The 18376-nt window shown below is 46.4% G+C and overlaps 1 protein-coding gene and 1 long non-coding RNA gene across 3 annotated transcripts in view; one reads left to right on the top strand and one right to left on the bottom strand.

The window, feature by feature from the left end:
- Positions 1-18376, top strand: part of CACNA1C (calcium voltage-gated channel subunit alpha1 C) — a 492824-nt gene that overhangs the window by 448358 nt on the left and 26090 nt on the right. For both annotated transcript variants that reach the window (XM_049822254.1, XM_049822255.1), the window contains 6 exons: positions 5602-5634; positions 8581-8709; positions 12399-12464; positions 15661-15752; positions 16564-16729; positions 17612-17739. In XM_049822254.1, the coding sequence (XP_049678211.1) occupies positions 5602-5634; positions 8581-8709; positions 12399-12464; positions 15661-15752; positions 16564-16729; positions 17612-17739 (614 nt within the window). The remainder of the gene's footprint in view (positions 1-5601; positions 5635-8580; positions 8710-12398; positions 12465-15660; positions 15753-16563; positions 16730-17611; positions 17740-18376) is intronic.
- LOC126047934 (uncharacterized) overlaps positions 1-18376 on the bottom strand; it is a 44293-nt gene that overhangs the window by 6531 nt on the left and 19386 nt on the right. Inside the window, exons 3-4 of the long non-coding RNA XR_007508735.1 lie at positions 3965-4315; positions 2359-2409 (exon numbers count right to left, since the gene is read on the bottom strand). This is a non-coding gene — a long non-coding RNA (uncharacterized LOC126047934). The remainder of the gene's footprint in view (positions 1-2358; positions 2410-3964; positions 4316-18376) is intronic.

Below are 18376 nucleotides of genomic sequence, written 5' to 3'. Positions count from 1 at the left end.
GTTGATTTGAAACCCTGACTTTTTCCAACTTTCCACAAAGACTTGTGTTAGCCAGCCTCCTGAGGTCACTTCAGACTTTTGACACTACAAACGCAAGAGAAAGTCTAGTGTCTTCTCTTTTATCATGTCTCCATGGCACTGATAAATTCTAAACCTCTTTTTCTCCTATGCTCTGGTAAATTCTTGTCCTTCTTGAAGCTCATGTCCTTGCAGTTCCCATCTCAGTGTGACCCACATGGGTGAAAGAAAAATCTCCAGAACAGTAGTGCTGTTGGCTTGCCATTGCCCTATTTGTGTCCTCTACAGCCAGTCAAGATAAAGTGGCCAAGCAGCTGAAACAGCCCTTTAGTTCTTTCTCACTCTCTGTAGCAACAAAATCAAATCACTGTTGGTCATCAGGTATCCCTTAATGAAACTGCTTTTAATTCCCCTCAAAATCTTATCCATGTTTGTATGATGAGTTCATTTCCCCAGAATGTCTCTTTCCATCCTTCATTTTGTGTCCAAGAAGGTCACAGATGCAGTATGATTAAAGTAGGCAGGACTCTTGGAAGACCTTTAGATACAAAGAACTTGAGATAGGAAAGAGCAATATCCTGGAACTGCAAAGGAGCTACACAGCACTGCAGCCTTCTCAGGTGAACTCTACAGTGCAGATTCTCAGAGTCTTCCTTCCTGCAATGAGTTGAAAAAAGCAAGAAGTGAACATCTATCACCTGCTTCTTCATGGGAGAAGGCTAACAGACCAATGGACAAGTTCCCAACAAATACAGCATCTTCATGGGTAACTTTTCATTCTCCAAATATCAACAGCAATCAAGGAAACATCTCAGCAGACATCCATCACCAACAACCAACTACTGCAAGTAGTCTCCCAAGAGCTTCATCCACAAGCCGTATTTTCCTCAATGGAGAAATGCCATTATGGATTATTTGTCACAAAAGGCAACATAAGCATCTGACCATTTGTTTTCTTGAGAAATACGAAGATACTCTGTCATATCATGGTGCCAAAGTCTCAAACACAGATTTCCTCTCATGTCTTCAAACCTAGGGCTACCAGGTAAAATTAGAAGTCTGCCATTGTACCACTGCATTGACTGAGACAACCTTGACTAACAAAGCAACAATAACACTGTGTATTTGGCTACATAAATGTTCTGCAGATCAAGCCAGGCCAAAGTTCTCCACAACATAAAGGTTGGATTCTGTCGTGCAAAAAGAGATTCCTCCCTACAAATGGAAGAAATCTTGTTAGAAAGTAAAAAAAAAAAAAAACTATCAGCAAGGAAGTTTTATGCCTCAAACACCAGGAAAAAAATCAGTTTGGACTTCCTAGAAAAGACTGGATCTTCTGAAGGAGCTGAACTCATCATCTTCCACATGTCCTGTGGTGTAAAAAAATTACAACCATCAACAGTGCTGGTAATGGGAATGTCATCTGCCTGTATCATCATCTCAGTGGCAGTCAGGCTTCTACAACTACTGAAACATATTTAGCCATCAGTCACGGAGCCTCTTTGGATATATTGTTTAAATATATGCTGTACAAACCTAATAGAACTAAATGCCTAAATTCCGGCATTTCTAGGTGCTGCTTCTCTGGATAGCTATTACAGTTGTCAGCAAACCAGCCAAAGACCCCAGGGAACTCAAATGTCTCAGCATGGTCCTCCATCCCCAGTGTTCCACAGGGATGAGGTGGGATTGATATTTCTTCTCAGAACTTTTTCTACTGAAACTTTCCTTTGAATCTATTCATTAGCACACCTTATTGTTTTCTTCCAAATGTTTATCTATCCAGAAGATATTCTAAGCCATGGATATTTCAGAGGGAGATGATACTACCATGATGGTACAAAGTCTTTAGTCTTTTTGCTCATTTTTTTGTGCCTGTCTTTACACCTCTGAAGAGTCAATTCATCCCTTCTCAGAATTTCAAATGGATTACATTACAGCATAAACATTGTATGATATTGCCTGTTACGTATTGCCCTTGAAACATTGAAACTGGTTCTCCTGGAGTACAAATTTTATCCTCTCCTAGCTTCCAAAGCATTCATGCTATAATCGGGATTTGGAAAACCATAAACGCAACCTGTTAAAAACTATTTCCTTGACTTGATGGCAAGATCAGACACCAAGTTTGATATGCAAGTCTGATGCTCCCTGTACCCATCTGGAGGTGCTGTGTTCTTTGCAAACAGCCACCAGTAAACCTTAATCCCACCTACCCAGGTGGAGCACGATTAGCAGGAACACAGTACTGTCAGTTACCTTATTCGGTGCTGTGGCCTCTAAGAATTTAAGTATCCCTCCATTGAATAAACCTGTTTCTTTTCCCAGAGAATTCCTTACCTGGGATCCTGAATTCATGATGGACATAAGCTGCGCCTTTTTCTTGTGTGCCTGTAGGGGTTTTAAGAATGCACGCAGGTTAGCAGCAGCTCGAGCAATGTGTCCATTTAAAATGTTGGTGCTCTGCTACACATTGAAAATAATTGATATATGTAGGCAACAATATTCTGAAGAGCTTTTCAGACATGCTTCAGGGATCCCTCAGTCTTTATCCTACTGCATCTTTACTTTGGCTTCTAGAGCCTGCTTTTCTGTTTCTTGACCTCTTCTGCTCCGTAGCATCTCTATTACCTTTTTCAATATGGTGACATCGGGGGGGGAGAAACGGCCCAAGCAGTTTCATTGCATTCATCCCCATTGAGTGTCTTTACACAGACGCATCCTGCCTCAGATATTTCTTTTCCCACTCTGAGCCTGCAGGTTCCCTTCTACGTCATTCTGAATATGCTCCTGGGCTTGTTTGTGATTTATACTTCAGGTCCCTTTTCTCTATAATGGAAATTGTGCAAAGCGTCATCTCTTGACTGATCTCACTGTTACTGTTGTTGCCCTTTCTCATTCAGTTGTGTGCATGCTACTTGTGCCCCAAATGATAGAAGCAGGGTAGAATACTTGAAGTTCCTTTGCAGGTTAGACCATATGCAGGAGAAGAGGTGGCTGCAAGTAAAACAGAATACAGCCAAGGCTGCCTTCTGTTAAGTGGTGTAGCTTCTCCAAAAGCTCTTTCAAAGACATTAAACAGATGAGGACTTTTGTACATTGTTCTGAGATTTGTAGAAATGAAATTCTGTCCACTTCAGATGGGCATTAGACACTGGCTTTAGTTCCAAGTACCTATCACCATGCCTCCATCCCTGTGAACTGATGTGACTCCTAAGTTCTCAGGTGCCAGGTGCCCATCCTTGCCCTAAAATTGGCATATCCACATCACTTGCAAGCCTGAAGATTCTCAGAAAATCTAGCAATAGCTCTCTTGGCTTTATAGTTAGGAATGGCTATGCTTGAAAGACCCACTAAAGGGTTCTCAAATACCTGTGCTTAGGTCCATATGGTGACTTTTTGGCACAGGTGGAAAATGGTAGGATTTGGCTTCTCTCTGAAACCTCTGTGGATATCAGAAAATGTATTCAGTAACCCACAGCTGGGGGTTGATTTCCCCTTTATATACTTACGCACAAAATACTGTATGTACAAGCTTATCAGGAACCTCAGCCCACAGTGCTACAGCTTGTACAAATACCACTTCCAGCGTTAATGGAAACTTTCCCATGCTGCTTTTGAGACTTTACTGTAGGTAGTGATATAATTTGTTACATATGTGACCCCATCTTAAAACACAGGCCAGTTAGCGGGAATAAGAGAGGAGTAAGTCAATCTCTACTTCACTTTCTTAGCAGTGCCAAAGATACTCAGAACCTTTGGTTTCTGGTTTTTCAACGTGATGCCAGTTCCTCTGAGTTGAGCATCTGGTATCAACAGTGCCTTACACAGTCATATGCTTTTATACAGATTTTTTTACTGTTATGTTACTATTATCTGCACTTTCTGATAAAATACTAACAATATCAAAATGAAAATTAAGGTATAATATTCCACAGTAACTTACAAGACATCTTCAGCCAGTCAGTCACAGATGCACCAACACTGTCAGCCAGGAAGGATGGAGAATCCTGAAAGGTGCTGAAAATCTTTGGTCTTCCTTCAGCTAGTTTGAAGGGGCTTTGTACCTTCTATCAGGAATGCAGCAACTAGCAGAATAAGGGTCCTTCTATTGTTAGAAAAGATGATTTGCAAAACTGGAAAGAGGAAGGGGGATGAGACAAGAGAAACTCTTTGCTGGAAAGGAGATGTTTGCCCAGCAACACAGAATCAAAATCCATGCCTGGTCTGTAAGAAACGTCTCTATGGGCACCACTCCTTTATTTGGTATTCAAGCTAACTTTTGCCTGTATGTGATCTGAAAAGAAAACACAAGAGCAAACATGTGAAAGAGGAGGATAAAACCAATGAAAGCTGACACAACCAAACCAATGAGTTAATCCAAAAGACTATTATGTGATTAGGTGCACCTTCAGTTTTTAATTGTTCTCATTTGCCTATATCACCAAATAGGCTGTGCATCCAAACTACAGTTTTTATTTAGGTAATACAACGCCAGTGTGGTTACTGCAGCATCCTTGGAGAGCAGAAACACACTGCAGGATTTCTCCACTGCACTAGAGGAGAATTCTGCCATTGGCAGACGAAAAAATACATCAATTTCAGCTTTGCTAATGTAGTCACAGGAAGTAATGACAGACAGGTTTGGCATATGGGGCACATGGTAGAGGTTAGGCCTGAAGGATTATGTTACTATTGAACTGAAGGACTCCTGATAAAGCTGGTTTTATTTAATTTTCAGTTCTGCTTCTTATACCTAAGGGTATTTGCAGCCTTGGGTGGTTTTTAGAATTGCTCTCAGTATTGGAAATGGCCCTGGAATTTAATCAAGGAATGTCAGGCAGAGTGTTTGCAGCAACTAGACTCTTCCAGGCATGACCAGGGCTCAACCGAGCTCAGCTTGGCCTCCAAGGGCACATCCATTGGGTCCCTGGAGCTTTGGTGAGAGGTGGGTGAAGGTACAGCAAGCTAATGAGCTTTACCAACCCACTTTCCACAGCTGGTGGTGGGTGTTGTAGGGTTGCCAACAACTGATTAGACTGTCCCAACCCATTGTCTTAGCAACAACAACATTATCACCCAGAACTATGTGTAAGGGAATGGGGATGTATAAATAGAAAGTGTTGCTTTAGCACTGGGATACTATGGGTTTACAAATCCGACTGATGCACCAGAAGCTGGCTGGTCCCTGTGCAGACATGGCCTAGATCTGAGTTGGGGAGCTAAATCAGCCCCTGTATCGAACTTGATAGTAGTGATACAAGAAACATTTTAACAATATCAGTACCTCCACTGCCTGGATGCCAGGATGTCTAGCACTCACAAGATACTGGGTGCAATTCACACGTGGTGGTAGTGGATACAGCTCACATGAAATTTAATGGGAGTTGTACCTACTTCTGCCATGGCCAGCCTTGATCCTGGCCATCCTAGGGAATAAGCCCAGCCTCTTGTGCATTTCTTTCAAACACCCTTTTGCCCTCTTCTGCCATTTTGTTGCTCCTGTGTTAGCCAAGACCTAGTTTACTAGGGCTCTTGATTGGAGACTTATTACAGCTTATTTCTGTCTGCCTTTCTTTAAAGCCAGCTGAACATACCCAATGCTCTTCCTCTATGGTAAGACCGAAAATACAGACCACCCTCCCAGCTTCTGTGACACTCTTTCTAACACACTCCTTTATTCTCTTCCCCGTGATCACGAGTTCTCTCTCCAAGCCCAGCCTAGTTATTTGTGCATGAAGCTGCCATGTTGTGTATTGGTGTGAGTCTGGTGTTCACATGAGCTGTGAATATGCTGCACATGTGTATTTCTTGTGCATCCTGAGCTTTCCTTTGGTCAAGTTAACTGTCGTTCTGCCTTCTAATGAATCACCAAGAGAGAACTAGACCTGGTAAGATTTCTTGTTAGCTACAAACTATGTCACTATCAATGTGACACTAAATGAGTGTGCAATGTGCCTTCATGTCCAAGCCTCCAGACTAGGAAGGATTGGGACTCTTAAGTTCCTCTTCAATGAGGTGATTCACTGTGACATTTGAGTTCATACTCTGCACAAAAAAGAGTCATGCAATGGTGCACACGAACTCTGCTGCCTTGGTGTACAAGGCAGTTCCCACACCACCCCAACAGAGTTACAGTAACTCCAGTCTCTTGATTGCCACTTTGCAGAACCTCCCTCCTCCGGCAAGGATACACCTTCAAAAAGCTGGATGAAAGCCAGGAGAAAGCAAGCAAGGCTACTCAAGCACCAGCTAATCTGTAGCCACCTTGTCTTAAAATGACCGTAATATCCCGAGGCATCACTGAGTGGTTTTGGCTAAGTGTTTGATGCCAGTAAATTGCAGATCTGTGTCAGGGAGGAATTTGTTCTATTATTTTATCCGCTGCTTAGACTTTTCCTACTCCAGGAGTCTAGGAGGACAGGGATAATTCTCTGCCTAAAGCAGCTGCATCCTCTCAGCAAAGAAAGACAAAGGAACGCTAAAACCTCTGTCCAGATGCATGTCCCGACTTGCTGCCATCCAAAGGGCCAAGCCGACAAGAGCAGCAGCAGGTAGAATAAGAAAGCTTTAATTTTTTTTTTGGTCACAACCACAGCAGTACTGCTGTCCACACAACTTTTCAATTTAGACCTCAACTCTCTCTTAGGTGGTATTGGACTTAGGCCTCTGGGACTGTAGTGCTGAGAGCACTGAATGTCATGATTTTTGATTCCTTGGAGGACACGTTCCCTCCTTCACCTCAGAACAACTCCCTCCGATTCACTGAAGACCCCAGCCCATTGTCCAAGTCAGAAAACAAGAATGATGTGAGATGTAGGGACCACTCAGGCTTTTCCTTGACACAGCCTGCTCCCCTAATCTTTTTCACCCAGTTACTGCACGAGCAGCGAACATCAGCTTCTGCTGCAGACTGGAGGAAGCTACCCAAAATATCCACCGGTGATTCACCACAGATAGACAAACTGCAGCTAGGATGCAATCCTGAACTATTGCACATAGCGCTGCGCTTTCTGTGCGAGCGGGGTGCACGCACACCAGCAAGCAGCTGTGGCCCCTCTGTGCCCCCCAGGCTGCGCAGCAGGAGCCGGGGGCTGACGGAGTTGAGCACCCTTCTGCTCATCCTGGGTTGGAAACAGGAGCACACGCAGCGCACAGGTACATGTCCTCATCTGGACGTTTAATCCCAGAAACATAGATCCGTGCGGTTCCCGTGCCGTGGGTTTTATCAGGAGCAGACAGGGAAGCAGCTGCTCTTTTCACTGCCCGATGACAGGAAATCCAAAGGGTCTGTTCTCTCTTGGTTTACACAGTGGTGAGTAGTTAACAGTGGGGGTGATCTGCACTGTTTCTTCCTCCTAAATGTTGCTCTTTTGGTGGCATTTAGAATCAAACTGTGGTCTTTGCAGCCTGGGTGGGGACAGAGAGGGGGTTTCCATGCACTTCTTTGCTCCACAGCAGGTCAAGTGGCAGGGTGACAGTGTTATCTCCCCCCTGTGACAGGAGGTCACATTCCCACAGTGCTGCTAGTGGAAACCACCAGCTCCACGGGCTTCTCACAGTATTTTAGGGAGTTAATGAACTGGGAAACATGGCATTTTCTGTGCCTCGCCTCCCCTTGAGCTAGGCAGCGTGTCCTCTGCTGAGGCCCAGGTGAGCTTGCTGCCGTGGCAGGGCTCAGATGGATGTTGCCTTCACACGTGTGAAGGCTGAGGAACGTCAGAGCTGGTTACGGGCCCAAGGGAAAATGCTTAGGGACAAAGCAGATGCTGTGAGGAAAAAAACAGCCCAGAAGAAAGACTATTTTAAAATACTGCACGCTTGAACAGTAGCAGTGAAGCCAAAATAAAATGTTTTTAAAAAAAACAAAGTCAGTGCGCAGACTGTGGGAAATACAAAGGGGTCATGAGAAATGCAAAAGGCCTGAACACAGGGCAGCGGGAGCGAGCGACCACGGCCCGGCCCCCAGAAGCATGGCCACAGCAGCGCAGGGACAGCGAGGCTGCCAGCGGTGCCAGTGACGCCAGCAGCTGGGCAGGGGGCTGCACGCCGTGCCCCTGAGGGGTTTCGCACCCCGGAGCAGACCTGGGACCTGCTAGTGTTTCCCAGCAAAGCAAGTGGCACGTGGCTGATGCCTGACAGCAGATTCACCAGAACTGCTGGCTGAGGCACTTGCTGGGGTAAAACATCCAAGACAGGTCAGAAGAGAAAGTATCTTTCCAGTACAACGTCAAAGGAGAATTGCATCTTTCCGTCAAGAGGGGGAGATGTAATGGAAGGGTTTATAGCATAAATATCCCAAATCCCCAAAAGTCTAGGTGACCTGAAGAGAGAGGCCGATGGCCTTGAGAGCCCCCACAGAGTAGCCTTACCACCATGGGAGAGAGGGAAGGCTTGACCAGCCTCAGCCCATCCCTGGGGTGCCAGAGCAGTGCAAGCCCAGGGAGCGGTACCAGGACAAGGAACAGTGCAGTGAGCTCTCGGCATAGCATCCTCTGTGGCCCAGGGCCCCTGTTCCTCCCGTGCTGTTGTAACTCCTGCCTCTGTGCCAATGGCTTCTAGAACGCAGAGGAAAACTCTCGCATCTCAATCACCTTCTTCCGACTCTTCCGCGTGATGCGTCTCGTGAAGCTCCTGAGCCGAGGGGAGGGCATCCGGACGCTGCTTTGGACCTTCATCAAGTCCTTCCAGGTATTCCTTGACTTATCTCTAAGTAAGACCTAACTCCTTTTCTATTTCCCCTCGGTGGCCTCTCGGGGAGGGGTTTCACCCAAGTGCCTGAGCTCAAAGGCTGCGGGTCAGAGCCATGCACACTAGTGACCCGTGGCACAAACGAGAGTCAAGTAAACGGGGCTCGCAGGGGATGACTGCCTGGGTGTGAGTTTCATCTTTAAAGCATGAGTAATTGCTTGAGACCTTCCTGAACAGCCTTGATAGTTCATTTCAACTCAATTACTGCCTGTCTGTAACCCTTCAATCTCCTCTTACTTTTTTTTCAATTTTAGCTGTATTTTATATCTGTTGCTTTAAGCGAAATACACAGCTATGGGAAAGGCCTAGGTCTCAGTTAAGCTCCCCTTAAGCCTTGTTTTGAGGATTTTCATTGAGTACTTGAGGTGTGTGCCCCCCATGCTTTCATCCCGGAAGAATTTTACCTTTTTGGCCCCACAGCTTTGGCCCTGGTAACGATGCCAAGTTATTAAATTGCTGCTGCTTTTGCCCTGGAGGCAGGTTGCATTTCAGTGGTAGGTAAAGTACCAGAGTAGACAGGGGAAGGCAAAGGAGACCAGACTGGATAAGAATTGTCACCTCTGGTGGAAAACAAACACCAAGAGATAGCTATTTGCTAGAAAAACTGCTTCCAGACCAGCCCCTAACCACATATAGAAAAATGGTAGAGATGAAGCATAGCATATTCCTGCATTTTACAAGTACTTGACCTGGATTTACTGGGCCAACACAACCTGGATGTTAGCTGGGGCAGGTCTGGAGGAAGCGTCAGGGAAAGACAGCACAGGAATACAAATGGTGGTCCAACATGGGAAAAGATGCAGGACACACCACTGGACAAAAGCATGGAAGACTAACTTGTGCAACATACAACTCTTGAAACAGCAACCATATATCCCTCAGGTTGAGGCTTTAAACGGTTGGTAGCATTTGTATTGACTCAAATTGGAAAGGAGCTGATCCGCGCTTTAAATCTTAAACCTCACCAGCTACAACCCAAGCTGGGACCAAAGCCTGCAGTGCTGTGGATCACCACAACTTCTGCCTCTGTCAGCAGAAGTAGCACATGTGTACACTAGTGATCAGTCTGGACCTTTTCCAGTGCAGTTCTCGGGTGGTCTCAGTAGCCAGACCACCAGGCTCATGCAGAGGACTCTTATTTTGCACACTCCTTGACTGCCAGAGGATCTAATATTGCATAGCAGTTTTCTGACACACCCGCACCACAAGCGACTTTTTCCATTGCTTACACGGTTGCTAACTTCCAGGTTGTTATTTGAGCGGCTCCAGGGGGAACCATTTTGTCTGCATGCATAGGAATGAGATTCCCTTGGCACAGCTCAGCCATCCCTGATGCAGGGAACAGAGTCACACTTTCCAGCTCCCACTTCTCCTCCCCTTGCCCCTATGCCCCTCCAGCCTCTTTAGCAATAGCTCGCTCTTATCCTGAGCTCAGCTTGCCACAGCTCTTGGCTGGAGAGGATGAGATGGATGGGAAAGGGAGTGCCTGGTACTTCCCTCCAGTGACCTTCAGACCTCTTTGATTGGAGAGTCACTTTTAGGCAGGGGTGTAGGGTGATGGGAGAAAGTATCAAGGGAGGTATCTTCCACAGTGGGGGAGGTGGGGGGAAAGCACTGCAGGCAAGTGCCTTTTCCCTTGAAACCTTTATCCATTTATAACATGGTATTCTCTGCTCAGAGCTCCTCCTCTTGCAACTACTGGGATGCTCCTTTGGTAGCTAAGAATAGCCACTGTGCAGAGCTCTTAACTCAGCCACTCCCACTGACAAAATCTGGGACCTCTGCAGATTTTGTCTGGCATGGGCTCTTCTCTGTGTCCCCACATGCTTCCAGGAAGCATCTCTGCTCACACAGGGCAGCCTAATAAGCAACAAACCTGTGCTGGATTTCAGATGCCATCCTACCTACCTGCACGGCGCACAGTGCTTACATACAAGTTGGGGCACTGGTCAGAGGAGTTTGTGGTGGGAAAAAGCTCAGCGGGGTTCCCGCCTGCAGAGATAGCAACAGAGCCCAGGCTGGCGAGTGGGAGGAGTAGGAAGTGAGAGGGGTGCTGAGGGCAAGGCAAGGCTGTGGGAATCATAAGGACAAAGTTGTAAAGTCAGGGAAGGACAGAGACAGAGGAGGACAGAGCCAGAGGAGTGGAATACGGGAGGTAGGGAGCTGAAGGAGCCATGGGGAACAAGGGGCAGAGATGAGTAGAGAGGTGCATCAGTGGAGAGGAGCAGGCTGAGCAGAAGAACATGGAAAGAAAGTGGAGGACCAGACAGCCAGGAGGGAAGACACTTTTCTCATCCCCATTTGAAAGACAGAAGAACTGGCAAGGTTATGCACCTCAGGTCCTGTCTGGACACTATCCCAGGAGATCTCCTTAGGTCTTGTGTGTATCAGGTCCCAACTAGAGCATCACAAAACGTTTGGAGCCCAGTTCTGAGCTGGTGTATCTCCACTGACATTGCGGGGTAACCATGCAGATTTGTCTGACCCCATAAAACACAGAGGAATCTGCCCCTGAGCCTCGAGATGATGATTACAGACATTGTTTGAAGGTTTGAATTTTTGCCATTTTAATATTCAAATCTCTTTGAGATGATTTCTGCAGATCTTAGTCAAATCTCCATAGTGGTCACTGAAAATTTTTCTTTGATCCTTCCTGTAGGATTTAGCCCTGTTGAATTTAGGCATAAACTTAAAATGTGCAAATAATCTTATATTTAAAAATAATAATAACAATAATATTGTAGGCTTTTTATACTCTGTGAAATGGGGTGTTCAAATTCCAGATCAGGGACTGTACTCACATTTTCAGGATGGATGTGTCCACCCATCACCTCTGAAGTAAGGTCTGGAAATCTCTGGTCTGAGCACTATATATTTCAAAAGCAAGAAAGTAGAAAATTCCTCCTCAAAAGCCTGAGCCTGTGAGGTCCCGAGCTGTGCCCTTGATTCCTGCTAGTGGTGGAGGAAACTGATAGCACTCAACACTGCTGATTGCACTGGCCTCTTCCTTAGGAGGCAGCTCTGCATATCAGGGCTCTGCATTTCCTCTTCAGCAGCTGATCACAGACATTCAGTGCGTTGCAGACACCATCAGAGGCACCTAACGCGGTACAGGGAACAAAGCTGATGCTGCTTTAGGTACTTAGGAAGGTACTAGCCATTGTAGCAGAAGACTTGAATTTGGATCTCAGCAGCTGTTGCATTTTTTATTTCACCAGACTGGATCCAGAAAAAATCACATTGCCATTAGTGCCAGAATAATACTGGTTATGAGAGTTTTCTCCTCTTGGTAAGCAGCTGTAAACACTGGTTTTGCCCTCACTTTCCTCATTCCGTCAAGGGCAGGACTGGCTTGAACGCAGCAGAGCTACACCATCACGAGTGGGAGCAGTCAGAGCCTGCCTGAGCTGGGTGGCAGCAGCGTGGTGACGGAGAGGGCAAGCAAATGTGGGCCTGTAGAGGCATCTAGTGGCCATCTGGCCAAATTACAGACTCCACGTTTGGGACCAGCCTCTGCCCAGTTTCCCAAAGCCACGAGGGTAAAGCAGGCTCCAGTGTGCCGGCCTCGGTGGAGACACAGTGCTCTCTTTTTTGTTGTTTTTGTCTTTTTTTTGTTTTTTCATTTCTAGGCTCTCCCCTATGTGGCTCTTTTAATAGTGATGTTGTTCTTCATCTACGCCGTGATCGGGATGCAGGTAAGTGATGCTAAAGAGCTCAACTGTGTCTATCTTCTTCTGTTACAAGTTTTGGGAACTGACTTATAAAGTAACTAGATCAATGTGTGGTTGTCCAGGCTTACAAGAATGTTTTTGCCCAGTAAGGTAAGATGGCAGCTAACCCTGGCTGGAAAACATTGTCTGCCTGTGCACTTCCAATGGGAGCACAACACACTCCAGAACAAGAACAAAACCCGACTCATTTAATGGCAGAATGCAATATACAAACCATAAAAGGACCTCCTCTCTCTCTCAAAGAAATACCCAGCAGCAGCAGCAAAGGAGATTTACTGCCTCACTCGTTGGTTCAAACTAGTTGTTTCAGTGGGCTTATGGCCACACTGCACTGAACAAACCCAATTTTTCTCTCTCATCACTTTCCCACTGGCATAACTTCCACTGAGTTGTAAAGAACAGCTTTTGACTTACACTCATGAAGGTAAATTTGGGATCAGACCCAATGTACTGACGCTCTGTGTTTGTGCCAATTCTTCAGGAAGCTGCATCAATACAATATCCTATTCGGTTTTCAAAATGAACTTGGAACCGGCCTGAGCATTCAACTGTGCAAGGAACTGATGCTGCATGCAGACCATTGAAGAAAGCATGTGATACAGGCACAGCCTGTGACACTCCCAGCCTCATTTGCCATGCTGCTTTTCAAACTAAGCTTCACTTTCCACTTCAGTGTTAATCAAAGATCTCAGACAAGTCAGCCATCTGCGACCAGAAACCAAAGTATAGAAAGGCATGGCATAATTGCTTCAAGAGATCTTCAAACATGATAGGCTTCTTGGTTTCACAATGCCGACAGAATTTGTAACAAAATTCATCTGACCTCTGTGACCTTGTTTTAATTTGTTTCCTGTTATTATAATCACATCTTTTCACGGACTCCATCTACCCTGCTCCAGTCTGAAAAATAAAACTAATCTTTTCTTGAATTATCACAGGTTATCTCAATTGCCCCCAGTAATTACAGCTGTCATTTAGTCTACTAGGCTTATACTGTAAACTTGACAGTTTTGCCTTTACTACCTAACTAGCTCAAATGGCCAAGATCATACAGGATTACCTGTGCTATACAGAAAATCACCTGAGAGTATTACACAAGTGTTATGTAGCTACACAAAGCATTAAAAATGGCTTCCAACCACCCACGCAGGTGGGGGTCTACAATGATCGGGACACTGAAAGGGCTAGATATTTTATTTTGTAATTCTATACCCTTTTCTGTCACCTAGTTCTAACTTGGCTGTTTAAGCCTTGGCTTACATTCAAGCCTCTGCTTAAATCATCTCAGCAGCCTGAAGATCATACATCTGTCTTTCACATTGATCTAGATTAGTAGATCGCTTCCTGCCCTCCTGTCTTCCAATGAGAAAACCAACTTTTCTTATCTTCCCTCTTTGCTTAGAGCCCGCAGACCTGTTATTACTTTTTGTCCAAATGGCTTCTCAGAAATGTTGTGTGCTGCTCTCTTGAACCTGCTGACACATAGAGTTCCTTCACACATAGGGACACATAGCAAGGAAAATCCTTCCTTGCTTCATTAAGCAGCTACCTTGAAAGACTACATGTACCAGATCTGATGAAAATACAAGAATTTCCTACATAAAGGAGGCCTACCACTTTATCTCAGCTACTGCCCTGACTTGGAACGTAACAACATTCAAGCCTCACTACATAATGTGCTCAAATGGAAAAAACCAAATTGGTGCTCCTGGATGAAGCCGCTCAACTCGTGGCCCAGGAGGCACAGACTGGAGAGGCCATGAGAGAGGAACCTCTACCCATAGCTTCTCGTAGGTGCCTAAGGCAAAGCACCCGTAGCAGCTGCCGCCAGTGCTGTGTGAGGGAAGCCGCAGGGTCGAAAGGAAAATCAGACTTCCAGCATGGGAAGTTCCCTTGCCTACACTTGCCTGAAATGAAAAATACGGGCTGCCTCGGCTCAAACTGCCTCTGAGCATTTAAACTGTCCTTCTGCTCCTCCTCAGTGCAGCTGGGGCTGTCACTGCTACCCACGGCATGGGGCGGTCGGGGCCGGGGAAGGCCCACACATCCATGAGGAACCCCTGCAGAAATCCTGCCACGTACAGACCCTCCCTCCCATCTGGCATGGCCTCCCCGCCATTGTCCCTGCACTTCTCCCTATCTCATTGTTTCTCTCGGGGTGTTAATTTTCAGTGACATTTGCTTGAAAAGAAGCTCCATGTCCTCTCAGAGCTGCTCTGTTCCTCCTGCTCATTTTGGCTACGAGATTACAGCTCTCGGTCCTTGAGATCTCTGTCATGTTGCTATCGATAGGGAAAAAATAGTCCTGACTGACTATGCTGTGCAGAGACCTTTCTGCCAGGCAAGGTTTGTTAAGCTCTTAGTCCCGGTGCCCCAAAATACCAAAGCTATATAAGCTGCTTTTTCAAAGAAGCCTGAAACTCTCCTGCACTGGGGTCTTCACATCTGAGAGCAGGCCCCTAAGAAGGTTTGCTGATGGCTGCAGGCTTTGTGCTGTGGCTGGATGAAGTAGTTGGTGCAGCAACGGTTGGTTGGGCATGGGAGGAAACTGTAAACCATCCTTGTCTGGGCAAATCTAGTCATCATCTTCACACTGCTGCATTCTCGGGGGGAGGCGGGGGGAGGCTGAAACACCTGCTGGTGACAAGCATGGCTACTAGAAGGGCAGGCATTTGGACAATCTCCAGATCCAAGGCAACGTACTTTACATTGTTTTGGGAAGATCCAAGGCACCCTGCAGAGTTGGAAGCTCAAGGCTTTGCAGCTGCTGGTCCTTTGCTATCATTTCCTCCTGGTGAAGACAGATAAGCAATGAAGGAAGGAGCTTTTTCTTCTGTGTTATTGATTTCTTTCAGCTGGACCCTCTCCCCATATGAGTGCCCATTAAATTAAGGCCCCATATCATGTATTCACAGAGTGTGAAATAAGGAACGATGTCTTGTTTTAACAAAAGATGCCTCTTGTATAAAACGAGTGCTTTTCTGGTGATAAAGCACAAGCAAGGGAAGCAACGGCAAATATGAAAGACCTGTGGAAACGATTTTTTAAGAGATGAGCAGATTCTGTTAAATATCAGAGTCAGGGTGAGGGCAAGAGCTACAGGTGACGAGGTTTGGGGATTTTGTAGGGCTAACCTGAAAAGACCTCTGCTTTCTGCCAGGTGTTTGGTAAAATTGCGCTGAACGATACCACAGAAATCAACCGCAACAACAATTTCCAGACCTTCCCCCAGGCAGTGCTGCTGCTTTTCAGGTGGGTGTCTGACAGCTCTGGGTTGTGTCAGTCTGGGAGCACGATTCCTCTGCTCTTGGGCACAGCTTATCTCCTTCTACTGTGTCATGCTCATGAGGTGAGTAGAAACATGTTGTCCCTTAGCGGGGGAGCCTAGGAGTTATGTCAGATGAAACGACCAGTCTGTTAAGCCTTGTACCCTGCCAGCTGACACTGGCCAACACTCAGTGCTAGGGAGGGAGGCAAGTCCTCCTACTCAGAAGGAAGGTAGCCAGTTTTCAGTGCTCTCAAATGTTCATATGCATCGCAAACTCCTCCTTTCGTTCAAATCTAGCCAGTAAGACTTCCAGCTTATTTTAGCAGGGAAAGGGACATGAACTCCCACTCATGCTTTGGCATGGCCATGCCCAGCTCAGCTTAGCGCATCATCCTGCTCCAGATGTGGCCAGATGTGCTGAGGCCAGGGTGGGATGCTGAAGGGGTGGGGAGTTGGCATGAATCCAACACTCTCTACTCATTTTCAAGGAGTTTTTTCATGCAGTCCGTAGCCATGTCACACAAGTCTCGATGACTCTGACTGCTTGCAGCATGACAGCCCTGTACCCAGACTAGCCAAAGCCAGTCAGGAACAACACGCTGATGATGGCAACAAAGCCAAAAAGAGGAGCAGGGTGTGCCAGTGTACGCCAAAGCCCGGCCTTCAGCCTAACTTGCTCTTAATTGACCTCAGTGGCAAAATTCCCATTAATGTTCACAGGAGCAGGGACAGGTTGCTAATGTGCCAGTCCCTCTCACATCGAAGGTCACTGCTGTCTTTCTTTGCCATGCCCAGGTGTGCCACCGGTGAGGCCTGGCAGGAAATCATGCTGGCATGTCTCCCAGACAAGAAGTGCGACCCAGAGTCCGAGCCAGCCAACTCCACCGAAGCCGATCACTCCTGTGGTAGCAGCTTCGCCGTCTTCTATTTCATCAGCTTCTACATGCTCTGTGCCTTCCTGGTGAGTCTGGCCCAGCAGCTGAAACCTGCCCTCTGTCAGACTGAGCCCCTGCCCCCCCAGACATCAGCACTGCACAGCAGAAGAATGATCTCAAAGAGGGGAAATCTCCCCACAGGGTCTTTCCCAGCAGCACCAGTGACAACGCCTCCTTGGTCGCTGCCATTCCTGCCTCCCTCCAGCTCTGGGGAATGCTCTGCTTCCAGTCCCAATCCTTTGTGCACAGCAAAGGAGGGCTTTTTCTCCCCCCCCAATGAGAAAACCAATTTAGCGTATTGTGGGCTGTGCTGAGGCTAGCAACGCCTCAGCCACACTTCCCACCTTCCCTCCTACCTTCCTTCTGGCTGCTGAGCAGGTTTTTTCCTCCCCTGCCAGCAGCAATGACTGTGAGAATACACATATCCCACTTGCATCTGCTCCGTGTTGGCAATGCGGCATTGCTCAGAGCAACAGCACATGCTCTGCAGCTGGCATCAGTGCGCAAAACTCTCCCAGTGAACAGCAGCAACATTTTAAAAGTTTTGGTCTTGGGCCAGAAGAAAGGACTTTTATCTCAGCCCCACTGCCTATAGAGGATAAATCCCAGGTTCTTCCACCACTACCCCATTCTGCCAGGCAAATAAAAAGCCACCACAGCATGTCTAAGCGTTCAGCACTCTTGGGGCTCATAGATTTAGTAAGGAAGAGAAAAACGTGACCAGCTGAGAATATCCTGCCTCTGGGATCTTCCCATTTAAACTGGGGGGCTGGCAATGGGGGAACAGAGAACCCACCATTAATGGTTTCCTAGTTTTACGAGTCCAAATCCAGACCTTAAATGGAGAACCCGGTAAAACCTACTGTTACCTGCCTCACCCATCAAGTCATCTCTGTCCTTGTTTGCAGATCATCAATCTTTTTGTAGCTGTTATAATGGATAACTTTGATTACCTGACACGGGACTGGTCCATTTTAGGACCACACCACCTGGATGAGTTTAAAAGGATCTGGGCAGAGTATGACCCTGAAGCCAAGTAAGTAACCCAGCCTAGATATCAGAGCTCCTTGGGAGAACAGGCCCATTATTTTCTTTTCTCTAGATCAAGTGCAGTAAGTGCCATGTTCCTCCTGCAGGAACACTTTTTGTTCTGCAGAAATCCTAAAATAGACACCTCCACAAGGTATTGCTGGTAAATCCGTAAGCCAGCAGTGCAAGGCTACACAAAAAAATCTCAGCATTTAGGCTGCACTGTTACCTGGCAGAACATTGCTTCACTTTCAGTCGGGCGGGAGATATAGACTGTTTAGGGAGGGACAGCAGGAGATTGAGCAAAGGAGGGTAGAGCATTGGTTTATTGCTGCATGTGTTTGGGATATTGAGCTGTGACTCTTCTAATTGACTTTCTACTCACAGTAGAGCTGCTGTGCTCAAATCTCCTTTTTGTCATATGTCATATAGGCCCATCACAACCTGTACCTTCACATGGCTGCGTTACATTGTCTGCAGGGTTATTCACATCAGCAGACTTGCAGGGATTTAAAGTTACACAAGAACAACTCACACAAGGGCTTAACTGACATTCAGTATTATATGCTGTTTGACACATGCTTAGGCTTAAAGTGCATTTAGATCCCTGTGGCATTACAGTACAGTTGACAATTGTAAGTGCA

The sequence above is a fragment of the Accipiter gentilis genome, chromosome 18 (assembly GCF_929443795.1).
Source record: "Accipiter gentilis chromosome 18, bAccGen1.1, whole genome shotgun sequence".
Classification (NCBI taxonomy): domain Eukaryota; kingdom Metazoa; phylum Chordata; class Aves; order Accipitriformes; family Accipitridae; genus Astur; species Astur gentilis.
The sequence above is the reverse complement of the archived record's forward strand: the minus strand, read 5'-3'. Positions and strand labels throughout refer to the sequence as shown.